Below are 20375 nucleotides of genomic sequence, written 5' to 3' on the forward strand. Positions count from 1 at the left end.
TAGGGTAGAAATGTAAAGCTAGCTGGGACCTTGTTCTTGGCAGTTTAGTCGTATCTTGCTGGTCAATGGTTTGCATTTCTGGGACGTGAATGGTGATATTATCCAATTAGAATTGCACAGACGACTAAAAATGCAGGTCTTTTTGCTAGAGAAGGTCAGGGACATCTTTACAGAGGTGACTAGATCTGTGGATACATCACAGTATTGTTAGGATTGTTTTGTGCAACTCAATCTTCTGTAAAACTGAAGATATCAAAGTATTTATATTTTAAGAGACTTCTAATCATCATACTGCAACCTATACCAAAAGGTCCAAAACACAGCAGGTGTGTGATTCCTTAAATGAACAATTGAGATTTTCTAAGAGCTTGGCCTTCAGAGGAATATCTAAGATGTGATTAAGATCCATAGTTATGTAATTTACATAAGTGAACGACAATAACAAAAACTATCACAATAGAAAATTACAAGCCTTGCAAGGGAGAAATAAAAATTGAAACAGCACTGAGGACCGAAACCTGAACTTTCCTCCTGCAATACTGTGTTGAAGCCTAACCGAAGCCCTACTGCTGGAGATTTATTTATATATTTTTGTAAATATGCAGAATCACATATTCACATTTTTGTTTATGTCTAATCTGACTACAGCGAAATACATTCTTAAAACACTATGTATTTTTACGGGATGACTGATCAAGGCTTACACTTGGCTCATATAGTTCATATGTGAAGTTTAGAAAACAGATCAGTTTTTTTCATCACAGTACACAGAGCCGACATTAGAAGCTACACTTGTTGACTAAAAGCATTTGAAATCTATTGAAAAGCACAAGATAGTGTTTGATTAGTACAATCTGCTGGGCTATTAAACATGTTGGTCATGTCAAATTCGTTAAGCACAGGCAAGTAAACATGTGAAACTGTGTGATTAAGTTTTTCACAAGGGAGGGTCAATACTAGTGGCTGGTGGGGCTGTTACACTCAGTGGAATTGCTTTGCCAATTTCCCTCCTCAATTCCCGGATCACAAGATATTTTTGCAGATGCTTGTAGCTTCTCTAGAAAAAATTAACAGAAATTATTGTGGTCTATGATCTCGCGAATGGAAGAGGGATACAAAACAAACACTACTTTCTTCATGAATAAGATCTCTCATATCGCCTCTCTGGAAAACCACATTACTAATTACTGGGGTAATGCCAATACTGGCACCGGGATCTTCTGAGTTCTATTGAGATAACTGAACTTCTAATATCAGAATTTCATTTCATACCCAGGCTGTGATTAATGTTTGTTAAACTAGCCTCTTGTAAGTTGTAATTCATTGTATAGTCAGAGAGAGTTGATCATCCAGCACTACTGGGCCGTGTGTGTTTCCCACTAGGCATATGACCAAATTAGAATTTTCATGTTTGCAGGTAAAAACCTCTTCTGATTTCAAAATAATTACTAAAAAAGGGGTCTAGAGGTCTAGTGTGCTCTGCGTACGAAGGGGAAACTGTTGAAAGGATGATGTCGAAGTTAAAATCTGAATTCAGGAATGTATACAGATTTTGTGGCATCAGTTGTTAGAGAAAATGCTGCTCGTAAACTGTTATCATATTTTACTAAGGGACCTCTATACATTATTAGCATCTTGGTATGACAATCCTGCAACATGGGTCATCTTCCTGCGTATAATGAAAAACAGACTTGCTTAGCAAACCAGCATGTGCATGCCCAGTTGTGCATTATGATTTTTGTAACCATATATCATTGAACTTGGGTAGGTTAGCAATTTTGTTGCTGAGGTGGGCAGGCAGGCTGTTAAATTCTCTCTGATTATCTATTTTAATAATAATTCAGAGCAATTGAAAATTATTGGCACTCAGTTTCATTTTGCTCCTGGTTTAGCCCACTGGTAAAGAGGCATCCCCTGGAATCAAGTTCACTGGAGTCCAACTTCAAGTTGTGAGTCTGTCCCAGAAAATGAAAATAATAATTGTGCTTTACAAGCAACTGTAGGTATCAGTTTTTTGAGTCTTAACACGAAGGCACTAGGCAGAAAAGAGCAAATTCCTGGCTTAAGTTGGCCTTTCAGAGTAATCAAAGGCTGCAGAATTTAGAACTTGTGCAAGAAAACTCTGGCAGTTTACCAGTTTATAGCTTTCTGCCCAGAAAAAAGTTATTCGGTTTTTAGGCTTAGTAACACGCAAGCTTTTGAATGAATTTAAGATGGAAATTGTCAAGCTTAAGAGGCCAAGATCTTCGGTTTTTCATATATATGCAACCCAGAATATCAGAAACTTGTAAGAAATAGATGGCGTATAGTAATTTAGATCAATCAGTTCTAGACAAAGAGAATTGAACTATAAACAAATTTTAATGTACAACATGAAACTATATGTGGCGTTACACCATCAAACTAAGCTCACAAAACTGATAAGATCTTTGATCATCGCTACCAAGATATGTACATGTCAAATTATGCAGATCAGGAGCTCACCATCACTGCCAATTTGTCACCGCCCTAACAAGATCCCTCTATTCCAGCACGTTAATCTTGCAATATCTCATCCGTTAACAACAACATCATTATTATGCCAAGAAACAACTATGTCTCCAAGTCCGACCTTAAACTGTTCCAACTGATCACAACCCTTCTCAACCTCATCACCGTCGCTAATAACTTCCATTTCCACCATCAAAAGCCCCATTTTTGTTACCAGCTCCAAAATCCTTACCAGAAGAATAATCTTCCCTTTCACCAACCCCATCTCTCTACCCTTTCCTTTCTCCATTTTATACCCCAATTCCTCACTAACTCTCCCAACTCTTTCCTCAATTTCCTTCATCGAACCTCTAGAAGTAAACCTCCTCTCCTTCTTACTCAAATCCGCTTCAAAAAGACCTGACAAATCCAACCCCGACGACATCATAATTATATCAAACGCATTAACACTCCCATCATTCTTACAATCCTTACCCAACAAAACCCCCAATTTATCCACCTCTGTCTCCACCTTCAACGACTTGCTAAACCAATTAGTACTCATCACCCCCTCCATTGTCATCCTCGTATTAGGATTCGGATCAAGCAACTTATAAATCACGTTCCTCGCGCCCTTTGAAATCCAATTAGGAAACACAACCTCCCTCTTATAAATCCTCTTATACATATTCCCCAAATTAGCATCATCAAAAGGCAAAAACCCTGACAAAAACACAAACAAAATTACCCCACACGAAAAAGCATCCGCTTTGGCACCATCATAACCGCTTCTCCTAACAACCTCAGGAGCTGTATAAGCCGGAGTCCCACAAGCCGTGTACAACAATCCATTCTTAGCCTGATCAGGCAAGGCCGAAAGCCCGAAATCCGAAACCTTCAACGTTCCTTGCTTATCAAGCAACAAATTCTGCGGCTTCAAATCTCTATGCGCAACACCATTAGCATGACAAAAACGTAACGCCGATATCAGCTGCTGAAAATACCTCCGCGCCACGCTCTCATTCATCTTACCGCGACGACTTATCTGCGCAAAAAGCTCACCGCCTTCGGCCAGCTCCATCACCAGATAAATCTTCGACTTCGTAGCCATGACTTCGTGAAGATTTAATATATTTGGATGATCATTAAGCTTCCGCATCGCCGCAACTTCACGGACCAACAAATTCTCCATGGTAGGATCAGATTTCGCCGGTTTTTCGATAATTTTAATCGCAACCGACGAATTATCTCCCAAATTTTGAGCTCTATAGACTTTCGCAAAGCTGCCACGTCCGAGAATTTGGCCTAGCTGATATTTTTCGAGAATTATCCCTCCACTTCCGCTGCTACTGCTAGTTCTTCGAAGAGAACTAGAAGTCCGGTTCATGATTTACGAGTCGAGCAGTTCGCGAACAGTTTGACGATGTAGTGTAAATAATACAAGGCTGATATTTCTATGAATGCATACAGTGACAGGAGGGGGAGTGCATGGAATATAGAATGTGAAGCTGGTGAGTTTGTTTTTATAAGGGGGAATATAGCAGTGACCCAGTTGGATTCGAACTGTCGTCTAACGTTTGTTACTCGTTTTGTGTTGGTGTAAACTTAGTTTATATTTTCGGACCGACTAATTTAAATTAGTTTAGTTTTGTATCATCATTAATTGCTGTTTAGCGGTTGAAATCAACCTAGGACTATAATTCGTTTTCATTATTTGTATGATCGTGGTTACGCATGTATACTTGTCGTAACTAAGGCGTTTTGTTTAAAACCGAATTAATTGTATCCGTACAAAATAAAATAAAATATTCATGTATTCATTAAAAGCCTCTAATTTATTATTATATCACGTATGTGTGGGAAAGTATGAACGCAATGCACTTGGTAAAAATAATAATATTAACTTATATAATACGTATAAATGTGAGTTTTGGAGTTTCGTTGTAAATTGTTAATCAACCAATTTTATAATATATTATTATCAATGTATATATTTTGTTAATCACGTAAAGCGTAAAGTCGGTAGTTAATTAATTAAATGAGACGGATTAAAGAAGATTTCATTACACTGCACTATCTGCATCACCGCAAGAAGCTTCCTTGGTGCACAATTTTGATTTCAGTCATGCACACTCCAGCTTTCACGTATTTCGGCGCTGCTTCTGTTTCAATTCACGTGATCTAAATGTAATTACAACTTAATCTAAATGTCATGTATGCAGCTCCTATAGGTGATCTCGAGTTGGATTCTCTCGTTTAATTAAAAAAACTGATATTAATTTTTGCTTATAATTTATGGAGTAAATGACAAAAGGAAGTCTGTTGTTTTACAAAAATTTATAAGATGGTGGCTGTACTGTAAAAATTATCCGGAGTTTACTTCCACCCTTTTAATAAGGTAGCGGCCGTCAACTTTTGTTAAGTTTCCTCCGTTAACTCCAAAAACTAAAAGAATAAACGACAAAGTAATGAAAATCCGGCCAACATTTTGTAAAATTTAAAAAACTACGATCATCATTTTATCATTTACTCTTTTATTTTTTAGAGTTAACGGGAAAATATTAACGAAGGTTCACGGTCGCCGCCTTATTAAAAGGCAGAAGTAAACTCCGACCACCATTATGTAATTTTTAAACACCAGCCTCCATCTTGTAAATTTTGAAAAATTTATGATCATCACTTTATCACTTACTCTAGTTTATACTCAAAGTAGTTTGGGAATATTAGAACTAAGAGCAAGTCCAAGAGAAGCCCTATAACTTGTCTTAAGTTATAATTTAAGGCACTTGATGAAAAATGTTGATCCAAGAGTGTCCTAGTGATGCCTTATATCACTAGGACAATCTCTTCAAGCCCTATTAATAAGGCACCTCTCTCCTTGCCCTATCCAATATTTTAATATAAAATTTTATATCCATCCTCTTTCTCTCTCTACTTTATATTGTGTTTTAATGATGAAAGGAAGACTTTAATAATAAAATATTAAACATATATTGAAAATAAGGCACATTGTTGGAGTTGAACTTACATAACCATGTCCTAAATCACTAGGACATCATATTTTATATTATATTTGGGGCTCTAACTAGGACATTGTTGGACTTGCTCTAACGATTCTAATTTGCAGTGGGTTAGCTGATAAGTGATGAGATATATAAAATTCGAATCTAGATAAAAAGATACGTAGAATAATGACAAAGACATGCGGGTTTATACACGTGAAAATTGACAAAAGTTGAATACAGTAAAGGCGAAAACAGTGGCTAGCAGTTAACATGAGTCCACCAGCAACAGAGATGTGAAATTTGTAATCATAAAATCAAAAAAAGATATTTGTTCAAGTTGGCCACCCAAACTTAGTCGCCTCTTGATAATCATCAACTAGATGAGATAACATATTTTAACTTGCCTTTTCCTGTTTCTATTCACGGATTTCACACGACAGAATACTCGGTCGACACTGATTTATTCGTGAGTTTTCACTTTTCCGCAGTATCCGAAGGTACTGCGCTCATTTTGCTCATTTGTTATGGATCGTATTACAATAGTAATTTTTATTCGACTAATTTGATGCATGCATCTCGCTTACTTCCTCTGTCCCATTTAATTGTACACGTTTCTTTTTAACTGTTCGATACACATTTCAATGCTCTTATAAAATATAGTTCTGTAACTTATTTTTGAGAGAATCTTTTTCTGTATAAAAATATAACATCCAAACTTTAATTCAAAAAAAGAAAATTTTAAAAATAAATTACACAACTACACTTTATAGGAGCATTAAAGTCTGTGCCGCGTCTCCGTCCCTCAATGCATACTACTCAGGGAGACGGAGGGAGTACATATTTTCGACCCAACCAGGCAGCAGCCTAGCTAGTAGCCAGCCGAAAAATGATCTCGACAGTGAGACTGTTTAAGTGAGTTTAAAAGAAGTTCTTCTTGTTTAAAGTAAAAAAAATAAGTAAAAGTTGGAAGCAAATTAAGACTTATAAGTGATTAAATTGTTTGAAAATTAATAGAAGTCTTGAAATAAAAGCTAACATTTTCAACTTATTTTAAGTGTTTCTGAACTTTTTACACAAATAGGTCAAGAAAAGCAGAAGCTGGCTTCTCGAGAAAAGAAATACTTAAAATCAGAAGCCAAACAGGCACATTGTCGTCTTTCAACTTTTTCAGTATTTTAATGACTAAACAATAAAATAGTTGCCGTAGTGTTCTAAATTTTTACAAGATGGTGGTGGCTTTGAACTTCCGTTAATTTTCCTCCATTAACTCTAGAAAAAAAAAAAGAATAAATGATAAAGTGGTGGAAATCCCATCAATATTTTTGCGAAATTTGTAAAACTACAACCACCATTTTGCCGTTTGCTCTTTTATTTTTTGAAGTTAACGGAGGAAAATTAAAACCTTATTAAAAGATGAAAGTAAACTTTGGCCGCCATTACGTAGTTTTTAAATTCCAACCAACATCGTGTAATATTTAGAAAGCTACGCCCACCACTTTATAATTTACTCTATTTTAATATATGATATTTGGACACCTAATTTTACGTGTCTTAATCGTAACGCTTGCCACCGTAGGGTTTTCATTGATAAATTAAGTATTTTGTTAAATATAAAAAAAAGCTAAGAATAATATATAAGAGAATTTTTTAAAAAAAGGTTATATTTTCATACTTAATTAATACTAACCTGACCATTTATCAAAATTTTCTACTACGGATCTCAACGGGACAACGCTACAAAACCTTCTAAACTTCACAATATGACATCAACGGGTCCCCAAGGAGCCCCAAAAAATCCAAGATATTTAATCAACCTCAACACTCATTTTAACTTCACCAACCAGTGGGTAGTAGCCAACTATAATCTAGCCTTTAGAAAAATAGACATGATGTAACTTGAAATAATACTTTACCTTCTACAAAATGTATTATTAATAAGAGAAGATGAGGTAGAATAGTATATACTTCATGCAAAATGACATATGATAAACTTACAACCAATAATAACCCATAATTTTATATGATGTATATTCCTTATCTGTCCTCATCATTGTTCACCCCAAATTGGATGAATAACAAGACACTAATAGATTTTCAAGTGCTCTGGACCGCAAATTAAGATATATAGTCACTTTCGCCCACTATTTCTTGCTTTTAAAATGACTTGCGATTGATTTGTACGTTTATAGCCAGGGTTTGTTTCCAACTAAAAATTTAAATTGTCAGTTTTGTCAAAATAAAGAAAACTAAGAAATAAACCAGCCAGTGTTCTGGTCCCCTCCTATATCTCGCAATCGGAAAATTGGATATTACAGTACGAGATGCAGACATTATGAGCAGCGAATCTTTTGTCCTAGATATATAATTATATTAAATATATTTATTATGTGAAAATATTGATGTTTTGATAATATATATATCAGGTAGTGGATAAGTGGAAGGATTTAATACGTGTTCGTACCCATCTAATTATCCTAAAGTCATGCTGCACGACGTTCGAATTATCTCAAATCTCTCTGTGCCTCGTCGTGAATCAGCTATCGTAATGATCAGATTACGATAATTTCAAATTCATAAAATTAAAACTGAGCATTAATCTACGAACTTGAAAATTTGACCACTTTTTTATAAAATCAAACCAAACAAACCCGGTATATTTCGCTTAGACCAGGGTCTGGGGAAGGTAAAATGTATGCAGATCATGCTCCTACTCATTTAGAGTAAGGAGGCTGTTTCCGTGAGACCCTCGACTTAGTGTATGACAAAATTTTGTGTGAACTATAAGTAAATTGTACCTTGGCCCATGATTTCTAACACATGGGACTCACCTCTATCGGCAATGCATCTGTCCATGGATGATCTGAACTGTTGCACCTGAGTCTTGTCCTAAAAGCATAACACCATAACACTCAAAACCCCTATAAGCCACTAAAATTCAGGGTAAAATTTATATTTACCACTTTTATGATTTATAATTTATGATTTGACCACTTTTTTATATTTGATGTAAAATTCAGCCAATGTTTTATGATTTCAATATACATCTTTTCTTAAAGAAAAAAAAATTTCTTCCAAATTAAAAATTCCGGAGCACATAAAAGATCTCGGTTGAATTTTTATATCACCTCTCTTTTTTATCCTCTTTTGAGTTCTATTCTATTCTCTAGTTAAAAACTCGGGAGTAGCTATGTACGTAGATATTTTGCATTTTTAACCATTATATTAGGGGTGTACACGGTTCGGGTTGGCCGGTTTACCGGAATTTAACAACCCAACCCAATTAAATCGGGTTATCAAAATTTAAAACCAACCCGAACCGTGTAAACCCTAAAACCAAACCGATTTGTAGTGTTTCGGTTTGGATCGGTTAGTCGGTTTATTAATATATATAAAAAAATTTGAACAGATGCTCAACTCTCCTATGCATACCAGTATAATCATATCAGACTACTAGGTAAAACTGAAACATATACGACTAATAATTTAAATATTTCATAATAAATTTTATGATATATACAGGTTAAGAAACTTTATCTTTGGATGTCCCCTTGGATGTTTCAGTATGTGTCTTAGGTTGTTCTGGTAGTAATATGCAGGGTCTGTGTAATAAACTAATAGGTTACAGTAATGGTTCCTATGTTGTTTGGTCATTGACGTAGCTACTCCCTTCTAAGAGATGGTTTTAATAAATAAATTTTGTTTATAAAAAAATATATTCGAGGTGCTGGGCTATGCATATATATAATATTTAAAATATTCTATTTTTTATTCGGGTTGGTTTGGTTCGGGCAAAAAAAACTCAAACCCGTAACCAACCCAATTAAATCGGGTTTATATTTTTTTAAATCAAATACATATCAGGTTCAAAAAATTCGGGTTGGTTTGGTCGAAAAATGATCGGTTCGGATTGGTTTGGTCGGTTTTACCAAATTGTGTACACCCCTACATTATATCATCGAAACAGTGACGTGAAATGTAACTACTCATATATTTAAGCAAGTGGACTTTGTCGTTAATTTGTCATTTTATCAGGGTAACGTATAATCTATGTCTTTTACTGTATCGTATTGGGTTCTGAGTTTGATCTTTGTTAAGCTATGAATAATGACTTAAGAATCGAAAGTATGAAGCTATGAGATGACTCATAGATATGGAGCGGGGGCAGCTTGTTTTGATGGGTTGATGAGATAGACTCATAGATGGGAGCGGGGCAGCTTAGTTCGATGGGTTAAAAAAAGATCTTTAGAAGTTAGAAGCAAAAATTATAAAGCTACATGGAATGGGAATGATAAATTATAAGTAAATTTAATAGAGAAAAAAGAAAGTTTATGAAAATAGTTTAAATTTTTTGTATTGAAGACCAAATGAAAAAAGCACTGAAAATTATATATATTTTTTAAAATATTTTAATTTAGAATACAAATTTCATTTAATTACCTGATTATTCCATTTCCATTCCGTTCACTTAAGAATACAAATTTCATTCAATTCTCATATCATTTCATCTCCGTTCAAGTGAACACAACATCTGTAGATTTGGCAACACTTTTACTAGCTCGTTATGGTATGAATTGGACTGTTCCAAGGCCGAAGGGAGAATCTGAGAAGGCAACTAAACAAGGCAGATTGCATCTGGTCTGGGTTTTCAGCGTAATAATGCAGCTTGGCCTGCATTGAAGTCCAATAATCCTGCTGTGATAGTCATAGCCCGGTAGATGTGCCGAAAGTCGTACAAATTCTATTTTTATTATAATTATAATTCGTACCAGGGGTGACTTGTTAGGCCTAAGCTTGAAACATAATCATGTACTCTTAAATCTCCTAAACCCTAACCTTTTGTTCTTAATAAAGACGTTTAAGCTTCCATGAGATTACAAGACACGACTTGACAATCAACCAAACAAAAAAAAATACACTACCTAAATTATTAAAGTGAGTAATCACTACTTTTTGGCAATTGCAGACATATTTCATCTAGAGTTAAAAAAATAAAAAATACATAAAAAAAGAGCCAGTTTGAAACTAAAATTATAATAAGATGGAAAACAAGTAGGCTTTGATGTTAGATGTATGGATTCCTGTAAGCACTTTTGTACGAGACGCAGAATTCCAAAATAGCAACATTTCTTTGTTTTGATGGAAATATGCAATAATCAAACAAGTATAAAAATTTCTGCTATGTAACACCAGCCGGCACAAGCTTGGAACTTGGAAGACCAACATTGAAGTCAAATCAAATCATAAAATGCACTTCTACCAAATTGCCTATATCATCCAGGTCTTTAGGAAGAAAGTAACCAACTTAAATTTTTGTATTGACTTGATAGGCTGCAACACAAGTTCAAATGTTCGATAATCTAGAGATTTACCAGGGGATGTCAATGTACTGGGAGAATGTTATCATATCTGCACAACTCTGCATTTCAATCAGAGAGAAACTTGATCTAGCTAATGATAAAAGGAAATAAATTCTGCACAAGTAGAACAGCCTGTTTGAACTTTGCCAAAAGAGGTTGTGTAACTCACATGCTGTATACACCGATTTCCGAAACCTCTTCCAACGCAACACACTTAATATTAAGAAGATAGTCACAATATCCAACATCTGCAGCCTGATGGATCGTGAGGCCTTTCAAACCAACGATCCCATGTTGGATTAGTGGGACCTTTCGTTCTGCAAAAAGAAAAAAACTTAGTACACAGTACAAACAAGAGCAGAGAGCAGGTATAATTTGCAAAGTCTAACAGATAAAAAAGCAAGACTATAATATTAAACAAAAATATTAATAAAAGCACGTGGAGTATTACAATGGCAGCAACGGGTCAGGGCTTGTTTCCACAATAGTCAGCAGTCTAAGGCCAAAACAGAATAAAATCAGAGTAAGGTTAAGAAATATAATCATACAATAAAGAAAATAATTTTCAAGGTAATAATCTTCTAATACTTACTCGTTGCATGCAGCAGAGGCTTTCTCCAACTTCTCAAGCTGATCTAGCTCTTCCTGATTAATCAGAAGAAAAATGGTTACAAAAAAAACTAATAAGCACAGAATTCCATTTGAGAACAACTTGAGAGACAACTTTCAACAATTCCGCTTCTTTTCAGAGAAGATATAATCAAGGCAGAATAATTATTAAATGGGAAAAAAGAAAGTAAAGTAATCCAAAAATCTGCGCTTCAGCTTTCTGCCGGTTCGTGGCAATGAACAAAGGAAAAACACATTCAGTTCAAAGTATTCAAAGACATTTTATCTAATATTATGAAATTATAGGGCCTGTGGAGAAAATAATCACATTGTTGAACATGTATTAGCTAAGGATTATATACCCGATGCCTAAAACAAGAGTAATAGTGTTCCCCAAGGCAATAGATGAGTTGTTCATGTCTACAAAGAAAAGAATACCCATTCCAGGCCAACAAATTGAACTGCACTACATGCACTTCTACGTTACGATTCATATTCACTGTATCAATCAAATTCAAAAATAAAAATACTATAATCAACATCATTTAAGAAGCACAGGAATATAACCTAGTAAAATAATAAAATGCTATATTTTTTGTTGATCTCAAAATTTTCCAAACTTTCCTAAATTTCTCCTAATTTCTGGCGGGCTTAGAAAGCAAATTCACCCTCCCCATTACCTACTCTCTAGTAAACAATACAGCGCGTATTTGGTTTGCCTCTACTTCTTTATAAGATGTAGAAGTCATTATAAGGCATTATTAATTCACTTCAGCCATGTAGTTATATTCAGGATGATCATAGATGCAAGACGCACTTGTGCTTTAAGCATTTACTTTCAATAGACAAGTTTATTTAGGATTAATATGCGATCAACCAATTAATTTCTCACAAACCTGTCATATATAGCGCTGTGCTCAATTATAACGTCGGCGTGGATTTTTTTGTTGTGACACACAAGATAATTAGAAACTGGTCTTATTGTTTGAATAACATATTCAAGGAACCTGCTCTCAGTTACAAAGGCACGGGGACTCTTAGTTGTTTATGAAAGACACATCACAGACTGAAAGGCATAAGATTAATATTGTGAAAGGTTCAAGGCACCTTCGTTTTTATTAAAGCTATGGAATCCTTTTGTGGTTGGTAGAGGGATGTTCCATCTATTACAGCCAGAAAATGCAATCCAGGAAAATTGCATGTGTGAAATTTCCTTCATGGCAAGGAACATAATTTGGTGGATAGCGTTGGAAATCAACTTATTTTGTGTTTAATAATTTGTCTGAGCTTTTTATATTTGAGCTTCAAGTTTATAACAACAATAGATTGTGAAATCAGACTTCTTACTGGAAGGCCATATAATGTAAGATATCTCACACAATGCACTTTTCAAGTTTCATAGCCTGTATTTTCAAAAATAGTGACTTATAACAAGGCTGTATGATTAATAAAGCAAATATTCACAATATCCACAAGATAGCAATACAATAATGTCATAATTTTGGGAAATTGTACCAGGACATTTAATTAATTAATAAAAAAAAAGGACATTGTACAAGGACACCCCTAATCATGACAAAACTCTCTAACTAGCTAGTAAACCCTTTAGCTTTCTTAGTTCCCACACTTATTTGTATGTGCTTCTTACATAACAAGCTCAGCACAAACACATGTAGAGAGAGAGAGATTACTCTCAAGTAATGCCTTGTTATAGTGACAAAGGAGTATCACAAGTAAATATAAAATCAAGTCCTTTATAAGAGCCCTTAATTTAGATATTATATTGAATCGCTTTTTATTCTTGCAATCATAATTGGATTAACAACTTAATTGAGTATTATATCACACACAATGTTATCAAAGGCAAAAAGTGCAGCGAATCGCGAGGGGTCTCCTATAGCTTAAGTGCGAAGCGCAAAGCGAAGTGCGGGCTTTTGTAAACGAAGCGCACAATATAAAATAATATATATGTATATATTAACATATGTGTAAACACTAGACATGCTATTTAATATTTATAGCCCTAAAATATTGAACTAGACCATTGTTTCATACTACTAAAAGATATGAAGCGGGGAATAAAATTTATATTTGTCCATCATCTTGTTCCTCGCTCATATACTCCCACTCCTCATCAGAACTAAGATCGACACTCCTGTTCTGTGCAAACTCAATCTCCTCTTCTTCATTCTCATATTGAACATCCTCATCCTCGATCTCATCAATTAGATGCCTAGAAGTAGATCCAGAATTCCTGTTTGCATTTTTAGCTCTTGATTGTGACCTTGATGTATATAGTGGCTCTCTAACACCAGAAGAATTATAAACATCATTATATGTTAAGCCATCTTCTTCATCGAATAAGTAGTCATTCTCAGATTCTTCTCAGCCTTCTGGTTAGCCATTCATTACTTTCATCAATATCAGTTAACAATATAGAACCAATGGTGTCTCTGAGAGGAGTAGAAAGGGTCTTCTTGAGGATATGTTGAAGATTTTGACGAGGCGGCTAGGTTTTGATCTAAAATTTTGTTTTATAATGGGCGTTATAAAAGGCCTAGTAGGTTAAATACCAGCCCAGCTGTTTAAATCATATCAGATCTAATAAAAATACATATCTAAACAAAAGCCCACTTTTTCACAGCTTTTATGAGCTTCTCGCTTCAGCAAAAGCGCGCTTAAACAGGGCTTTTAAATTTGCTCTGGGCTTTTTATAAGCGAAGCCCAACAGGTGCGCTTCGCTTCGCTGCGCTTAAAGCCCGCTTTTGATAACACTGATCACACATCAGATCAAACTCATCTATGGAAGCCAGTCAATTTAAAAAACATCTCACTTTTTGTAATATGATCTTAGCAATTATAGCTCCATCTATCTTTTGTTCTAAATACAACACAAATTATAACATTGTTCTATTTTAGCACATGATATAGAAAACATTGGAGTGGTGAAGTTTAGTTTATGTTCCGTAATATAGACATAGAACAGGATATAACAGACTATTGGACTTGCCCTACTAGTTACAGCCATATTCTCTACTATTAATAATGTCTTATGATCAAAAGTTATGGTAAGCCTAAATTTACTAGTGAAGAAAAGCAGAATCAAATACTTGAGAGTTCAATGTATCATCACTATGTTATCAGTATAATCTCTTTCTACGAGTAATTGTTGACTAGGTTTAACATTCAATACATGTTTTAACGCAAGAAATGAATTCCAAACAAATTAACATTTCTTTCCACGAAAAGCACGTAACTGATATATAGTCTCAATTCCATAACTTAAAAACCAAATAGGGCACCCCCATATACAACAGAAAATTACAAAAAGTTGAAGCCTTTGAATTAGTCAGAGCATTTTAAACCTCCCCACGACCCCTAAATATCCTCTAAACATCTCAAAGCCTTACACACCAATTTTAACTTACACGAAAACAGCTACTACAAATCAATACCCTTCCGTAATTAATGAAACAGTAAAATCACAACAAATTGCGAAACACAAGCAATTGAAATCACCAAATAGTAAACAAAACATGAGCAAATCATCCAGGCAACAACACAATTGCTACAATTGTATAAATATAACATGAACTGACCTGAAGAAATCGAGCTTCTTGCTCGAGACGCTTCAATTCGGCTAGAATTCTATGTTTGCCTCTAGTATCTGTAACAACCGATCGCATCTGCTCCGAATCATCAGAATCCATTTGTAAAAATCTAAGATATTTCAAAGATTAATTCACCCCAATTACTTTGAAACCCTAAATAACAATAATAATAAATTAGGATTGTGAATGGACGGAGTGGAAATTAATAAAGTTGAGCTCAAAGGAGAAGAGAAATGTACATAAAATGTGTGTGTGTAATCACCGGGAGAGTAGTTCTGGTGCTGAGAAGTCCACTTTAACTACTAATTCCTTTTGTTTCTACTCAAAGCCCCTTTGGTTATGCTTTGGTTTGGTGGGAGAATCGAAAGAAGGATTAAAAAGTGCTGCTAAATTACTGATGCAAGCATGGACCGGATCTTTGTACAAGGTTTTTAAATCGTTTTTCTAGTTTTCAAATATTTTATATATACAGAAAATATAAGGTTTAAGAAAATTAAAATATAATAGGCAGAAAATAAATATGGATAAAATCATAACTGTAGAATATCAAATGGAATTTTTAAAATTACTTTTGGAAATTTGAAATATAAAAAAATTAAAGAAATACTTATCTAAAAAGTGAAAAGTATTCACCTAATATTTCGATATTTCCATCAACTATTAAACAATGTAAACTTTATGGAATTCCGTAAAAGTGAGCTTTTGTACCAGTAAAAAATAGTGTTATTTGAATCTTTAATCGCACATGTGGGATATACGAAGGGCTCATAATTGTGGGATATATGAAGGGCTCATAATTGTTCTCACACAAAAAAAACTTATAATTTGGGCATTATGCACAAAAATTGTGTTCCGAATTTAAAAATAAATCTTAACCACCGCATAATCAACCAACTTGCTCGGACTTATGTAGCGTGAAAAGCAATGAACAAGGAGCGCGTAGGTAGTAGATGCTTGGTCTCTGCACTGTTGTAGTCAATGGACCGAGACATACGGAGGATTGAGTCAGGAAGCAGGGGACGGCAGATACTTTAACGTAGCGCGTTACACGCACGCGGTACTGGTGAACTCAAGGAGAACATGAGTTGGTGCTGGTAGCCTCAGCCTGCTACACAAACGCAAATTGTTTGGTAATGCTTTCGGTACTTCCAACAGCCCCTGCGCATTGTCTACGTATATTTGTACTACCTTTTTCTTCTGGCTATGATTATATTTTTCAGAACAACTCTTTGAGCAAGTCGAACAGCTTCTCGAAGTATTTTCGACGAGCTCATCAGACAAACTTAGGAGGTGTTTGACAGAAGTTTAGAAGCCTCGCTTGTAGGTTTAAAAGTCAAAATTACTCATTTGTATTTTTTGTGTAAAAAGTTATGAAAATTTTCGTAAAAAGTTGATTATATTATTCTACTGCTTTCTCAAACACTTTAATCACTTATAAGTTTTAACTTGCATCTAAAATCTATTTCAATTTTTAATTTTAAGCAAAAATCGCTTATTTTAACCTTACCCATACAGTCTCTTAAATTTTATATTTTAATATTGTATTTAGTTAGAGAAAACGAATGAAATAAAATGAATAGAGCATATAAGACAAATTAATAAATTAAGAGAGAAGTAGTGAAGAATAAAATTGATAAACATTTTAATCACTTATAAGTTTTAACTTGCATCTAAAATCTATTTCAATTTTTAATTTTAAGCAAAAATCACTTATTTTTGACACGAACCCGTAACCCGATTTACTGAGATAGAACCCGAAAGTGATCCGAAACTCACTCGTTTTGACACGAACTGGACCCGACATGACCCGAAACTAGAATTTCATTTCTAATAATTTCAATTTTAAGTGATTTTAGCTTGACCCGAAATCGACCCAATTGCTGACACGAATACGAACCGTTACCCGAAACTGCCATCCCTAGTTACGGTTGTTTGTGGTTTCTCTTGGACTCTAACAAGAATTTAATACTTTGGAAATATATAAAACTCGCGTTGATTCTGGGATGGAGGTCACGTTTCGTAACAAAAGTTGTTTATATTTAGGAGACATTTGTTACTGTGATATTAGTTCATGTCATTGGTAATTCTGTTAGACAACCGATGATGTTTATGTGAAGGTCAATTGTTTGATATATCATTATGATCTATGTATCAAGCGATCTGAAAACAAAATAACAATTTTTTACTTCATTTTCAGTTTCATAATTAGATTGTCGTTGACAATTGAAAATTTTGTTCTGACTGGATTCCTATCAATGATCTCCATTAATAAAATTATTTATTTACCAAAAATATTTTCTTCCATAAAATTATATTGCAAGTATCTGCAACCAGGCTAAAATAAAAAATAAGAGAGCAAAACTGTCTTATATTCAAAAAATAGAGTAAACCTGCCAGCAGGAAAAGACCTTACATGCACGTCCGACAGGTGTCCACTCCAAAACGCAACGTGTCACGATGCATGCTCCTGCAAACATTTGATACCTATCTCGCTATCTCGTTATCTCGTCTATCATTTCCTCTCATTTTAATTCCCTCAAAAACCATATAATAAATACATGCGCTCTACCACAAGTTCGAGATGTCCACACTAGCCATGTCAAGCGCCATAGTAAAGCTCACTTCCTACACCCCGAAAATCACCCTCAAAAACATCACAGCTCGCACAGCACCCATGGCCTCATCAGCCAGGATGATTCAATCAGGCTCACCACCAGAGTTCCCCAAAAAGCCTGAAATAAAGCCCCACACACCGACAGAGCTTCCAGTAACTCCAAACTACCCAGACTTCGGTCCAGTGCCACCCGAGGAGTTTCCCAAGCCAAGTCTCGAGCCATCGGGCCCTGATTTTCCAGTTCCTCCCACGCCATCTCCGCCTGTCCCTGATGCACCCAAGCCGCCTATGCCGTCGCCTCCTGGACCTGATATTCCGCTGGGACCGCCGCCGCCGAATGTTTTTCCGCCTAATGATCCGGATGTTATTCCAATGGGACCGCCAGAAGTAGAGCCTCCGCAGAGAACTCCGCCGGATATTCCGACGCCCACGATGTGATGGCGTTTTATTGGTGTTATACTGCTGCACATTAGTCAGGTCTATGTACTGATAATTAGAAGTTCGGGGAGATGTCCAGTGTTTTATTCTAATGCCGTTTTAACAATTAAATATACATTTAGGTGAGTTGGCTGGACTGTAAAGTTAATAAAAAATAGGGAAAATAGATTTTTTTGCCATCCAACTTATTATTTGTTTAGATACCTACCACTGAACTATAATTTTTTTCCTTTTTGTCACTAATGTTAGGTTCGGATTTTTTTTTGTCACTAACGTTAGGTTCGGATTTGATTACTAACACTATGTTATTTTTTTAGTATTATTAAAATATAGTGTTAGTCTGCAATATAATGGCGATCTGATATGTGTTTATATGTTTATATCTTTATGTAGTGTCCTAGGTAGTTTACCTTGGAATACGAGAGTTGGACACGCATTTTGATACTCCAAAAAATTTCAAAAATTATTTTATTTTATTTTTTCTGAATAAAATTTAGACCTTATTGCACTTTGTAACCCTACACTTTGGCCAATTAGCAAATCAGACCTCACACTTTGAAACGTGACACATTGTAACCCTACACTTTATTTTCCTTTCGGTTTGTAACCCGGAAATCACGTTACCCTTAAGTGATTAAGGGTTAACAGCTGCAATTTCAGTTTATAACCCCCTATTATACCTGTATCCGCTCGTTATTGATTTCGTATACCTAATCTGAAACCCGTATCCGATCCGAAACGTTTCGTGTACTTTTCGTGTATATTATATATAAAAATATTAATATAATTTTAATCAATAAATAGTTTTAATATATATTTTCCTATATAATTTTATTAAATATGAATGATATATTTATGCTTGCATACAATTTTCTACAAATTTGTTAACGAATCTCTAATATATATTTACATATATATATATATATATATATATATATATATATATATATATATTTTACACAATTTTTTATATAATATATCATAACATATATATATTAAAAATTCTATACAAATATTTCGTGTACTTTCGTGTATTTCGTGTACCCAAAATGAAAACCCATATCCGACACGAAATCTATCGTGTAATTTCATGTTCGTGTACTTTCGTGTTTCGTGTATTAAAAATCAAAACTCATATCCATTTTTTTCGTGTCGTTTCGTTTCGTGTTAGCGTGTTACGTGTTAAATTATCAGGCCTACATCAATTACAGGGGTAATAGGGGGTTACAAACTGAAATTGCAGCTGTTAACCCTTAATCACTTAACGGTAACGTGGTTTTTTAACGGAACAGTGGGTCCGGGTTACAAACCGAAAGGAAAATAAAGTGTAGGGTTACAATGTGTCACGTTTCAAAGTGTGGGGTCTGATTTGCTAATTGGCCAAAGTGTAGGGTTACAAACTGCAATAAGCTCTAAAATTTAATGTTGGTTTTTTTTCTTTAAAAAAACGTTGGATTTTTTTTGTCGTTATGTTTTGATTTGATTATTAACAATATGTTATTTTTTTAGCATTATAAAAACATAGTGATAGTCTGCAATATTATGGTAATATGATATGTGTCTATAACATTATATACAGTCATCTATATGTCCCTTAGCTAGTTTACCTTGAAGTACGAGAGTTTAACATGCATTTCAAGAACCTAAAAAATTTTGTTTTATGAATTATTTTAAGACTCCACAAAAATATAGTATCACTTGACTTTATAGTTCTTTACAACTACTGGTCACGTATTTTAAGGTTTCCACTTTTTATAAATATAGTTCCATAAGTTAATTTTGAGATTTCCTTTCTGAGTAAAAAAAATCTGTACTCTCGTCCTCTAAGATAGACTATCTAGGACACATATGGAGTACTACATATAAAGATATAGACACAGATCACTATTATATTGCAGACTACTGAAAAATAGATTTCCGAAAAATATCGTTTAGATGGTCGGAAAATTTAATAAAAGTCTGATTTTAATTAAATATAATAAAATTTCCCAAAATGCCCCTTTAAAAGTTAACGGGAACGGCAGAAGATAACGGAAAGGGTGCAAAGTGTCTACGGGTTAAAAGTAAGGGGCTGCATAGTGTTTATTCCAAAACTATTAGGTGCAATGTGCAACATATTGAAATCAAAGGGGTGCCAAATGCAATTAAATCTAAAAAGAATAACATAGTGTTAATAATCAAATCCAAACCTAACGTTAGTGACAAAAAAAAATCCGAACCTAACATTAGTGGCAAAAAAGAAAAAAATTATAGTTCAGTGGTAGGTTTCTAA

General features: G+C 34.5%; 3 protein-coding genes across 6 annotated transcripts; 1 reads left to right on the forward strand and 2 right to left on the reverse strand.

Annotated features, from left to right (window-relative positions):
* Positions 1-2326: 2326 nt before the first annotated feature.
* LOC108225918 (CBL-interacting serine/threonine-protein kinase 4) lies at positions 2327-3982 on the reverse strand. The gene has a single exon (XM_017400874.2). The coding sequence runs from the start codon at positions 3854-3856 to the stop codon at positions 2552-2554; it is 1305 nt and encodes a 434-aa protein (XP_017256363.1). The 5' UTR covers positions 3857-3982; the 3' UTR covers positions 2327-2551.
* Positions 3983-10619: 6637 nt separating this feature from the next.
* On the reverse strand, positions 10620-15453 carry LOC108226660 (guanine nucleotide-binding protein subunit gamma 2). Of its 4 annotated transcripts, XR_001807692.2 has the most exons (6): positions 15291-15449; positions 15040-15204; positions 11424-11476; positions 11283-11327; positions 11001-11148; positions 10620-10890 (listed from the first exon to the last, which is right to left on the reverse strand). XR_001807692.2 is itself a non-coding variant. In XM_017401665.2 (5 exons), the coding sequence occupies exons 2-5, from the start codon at positions 15148-15150 to the stop codon at positions 11064-11066; spliced, it is 294 nt and encodes a 97-aa protein (XP_017257154.1). In that variant the 5' UTR covers positions 15151-15204; positions 15314-15453; the 3' UTR covers positions 10620-11063. The 4 variants fall into 4 exon arrangements, 3 of the variants coding, with proteins under 3 accessions (XP_017257154.1, XP_017257145.1, XP_017257162.1); XM_017401665.2 differs by having other exon boundaries at positions 10620-11148; positions 15314-15453; XM_017401656.2 differs by having other exon boundaries at positions 10620-11148.
* Positions 15454-17632: 2179 nt separating this feature from the next.
* On the forward strand, positions 17633-18103 carry LOC108221503 (uncharacterized). The gene has a single exon (XM_017395378.1). The coding sequence runs from the start codon at positions 17633-17635 to the stop codon at positions 18101-18103; it is 471 nt and encodes a 156-aa protein (XP_017250867.1).
* The last annotated feature ends 2272 nt before the right edge of the window (positions 18104-20375 follow it).

The sequence above is a fragment of the Daucus carota genome, chromosome 1 (genome assembly GCF_001625215.2).
Source record: "Daucus carota subsp. sativus chromosome 1, DH1 v3.0, whole genome shotgun sequence".
Taxonomy (NCBI): Eukaryota; Viridiplantae; Streptophyta; class Magnoliopsida; order Apiales; family Apiaceae; genus Daucus; species Daucus carota.

What these genes read in the sequence shown, in the direction of transcription:
- LOC108225918 (XM_017400874.2), bottom strand. Translation starts at nt 3,856, where the DNA reads ATGAACCGGACTTCTAGTTCTCTTCGAAGAACTAGCAGTAGCAGCGGA.
- LOC108221503 (XM_017395378.1), top strand. Translation starts at nt 17,633, where the DNA reads ATGTCCACACTAGCCATGTCAAGCGCCATAGTAAAGCTCACTTCCTAC.
- LOC108226660 (XM_017401665.2), bottom strand. Translation starts at nt 15,150, where the DNA reads ATGGATTCTGATGATTCGGAGCAGATGCGATCGGTTGTTACAGATACT. An exon ending in GCCTCTGCTGCATGCAACGA is followed by an intron (nt 11,328 to 11,423) that starts GTAAGTATTAGA and finishes TTTTGGCCTTAG; the next exon opens with ACTGCTGACTATTGTGGAAA. An exon ending in CCTGACCCGTTGCTGCCATT is followed by an intron (nt 11,149 to 11,282) that starts GTAATACTCCAC and finishes TTCTTTTTGCAG; the next exon opens with AACGAAAGGTCCCACTAATC.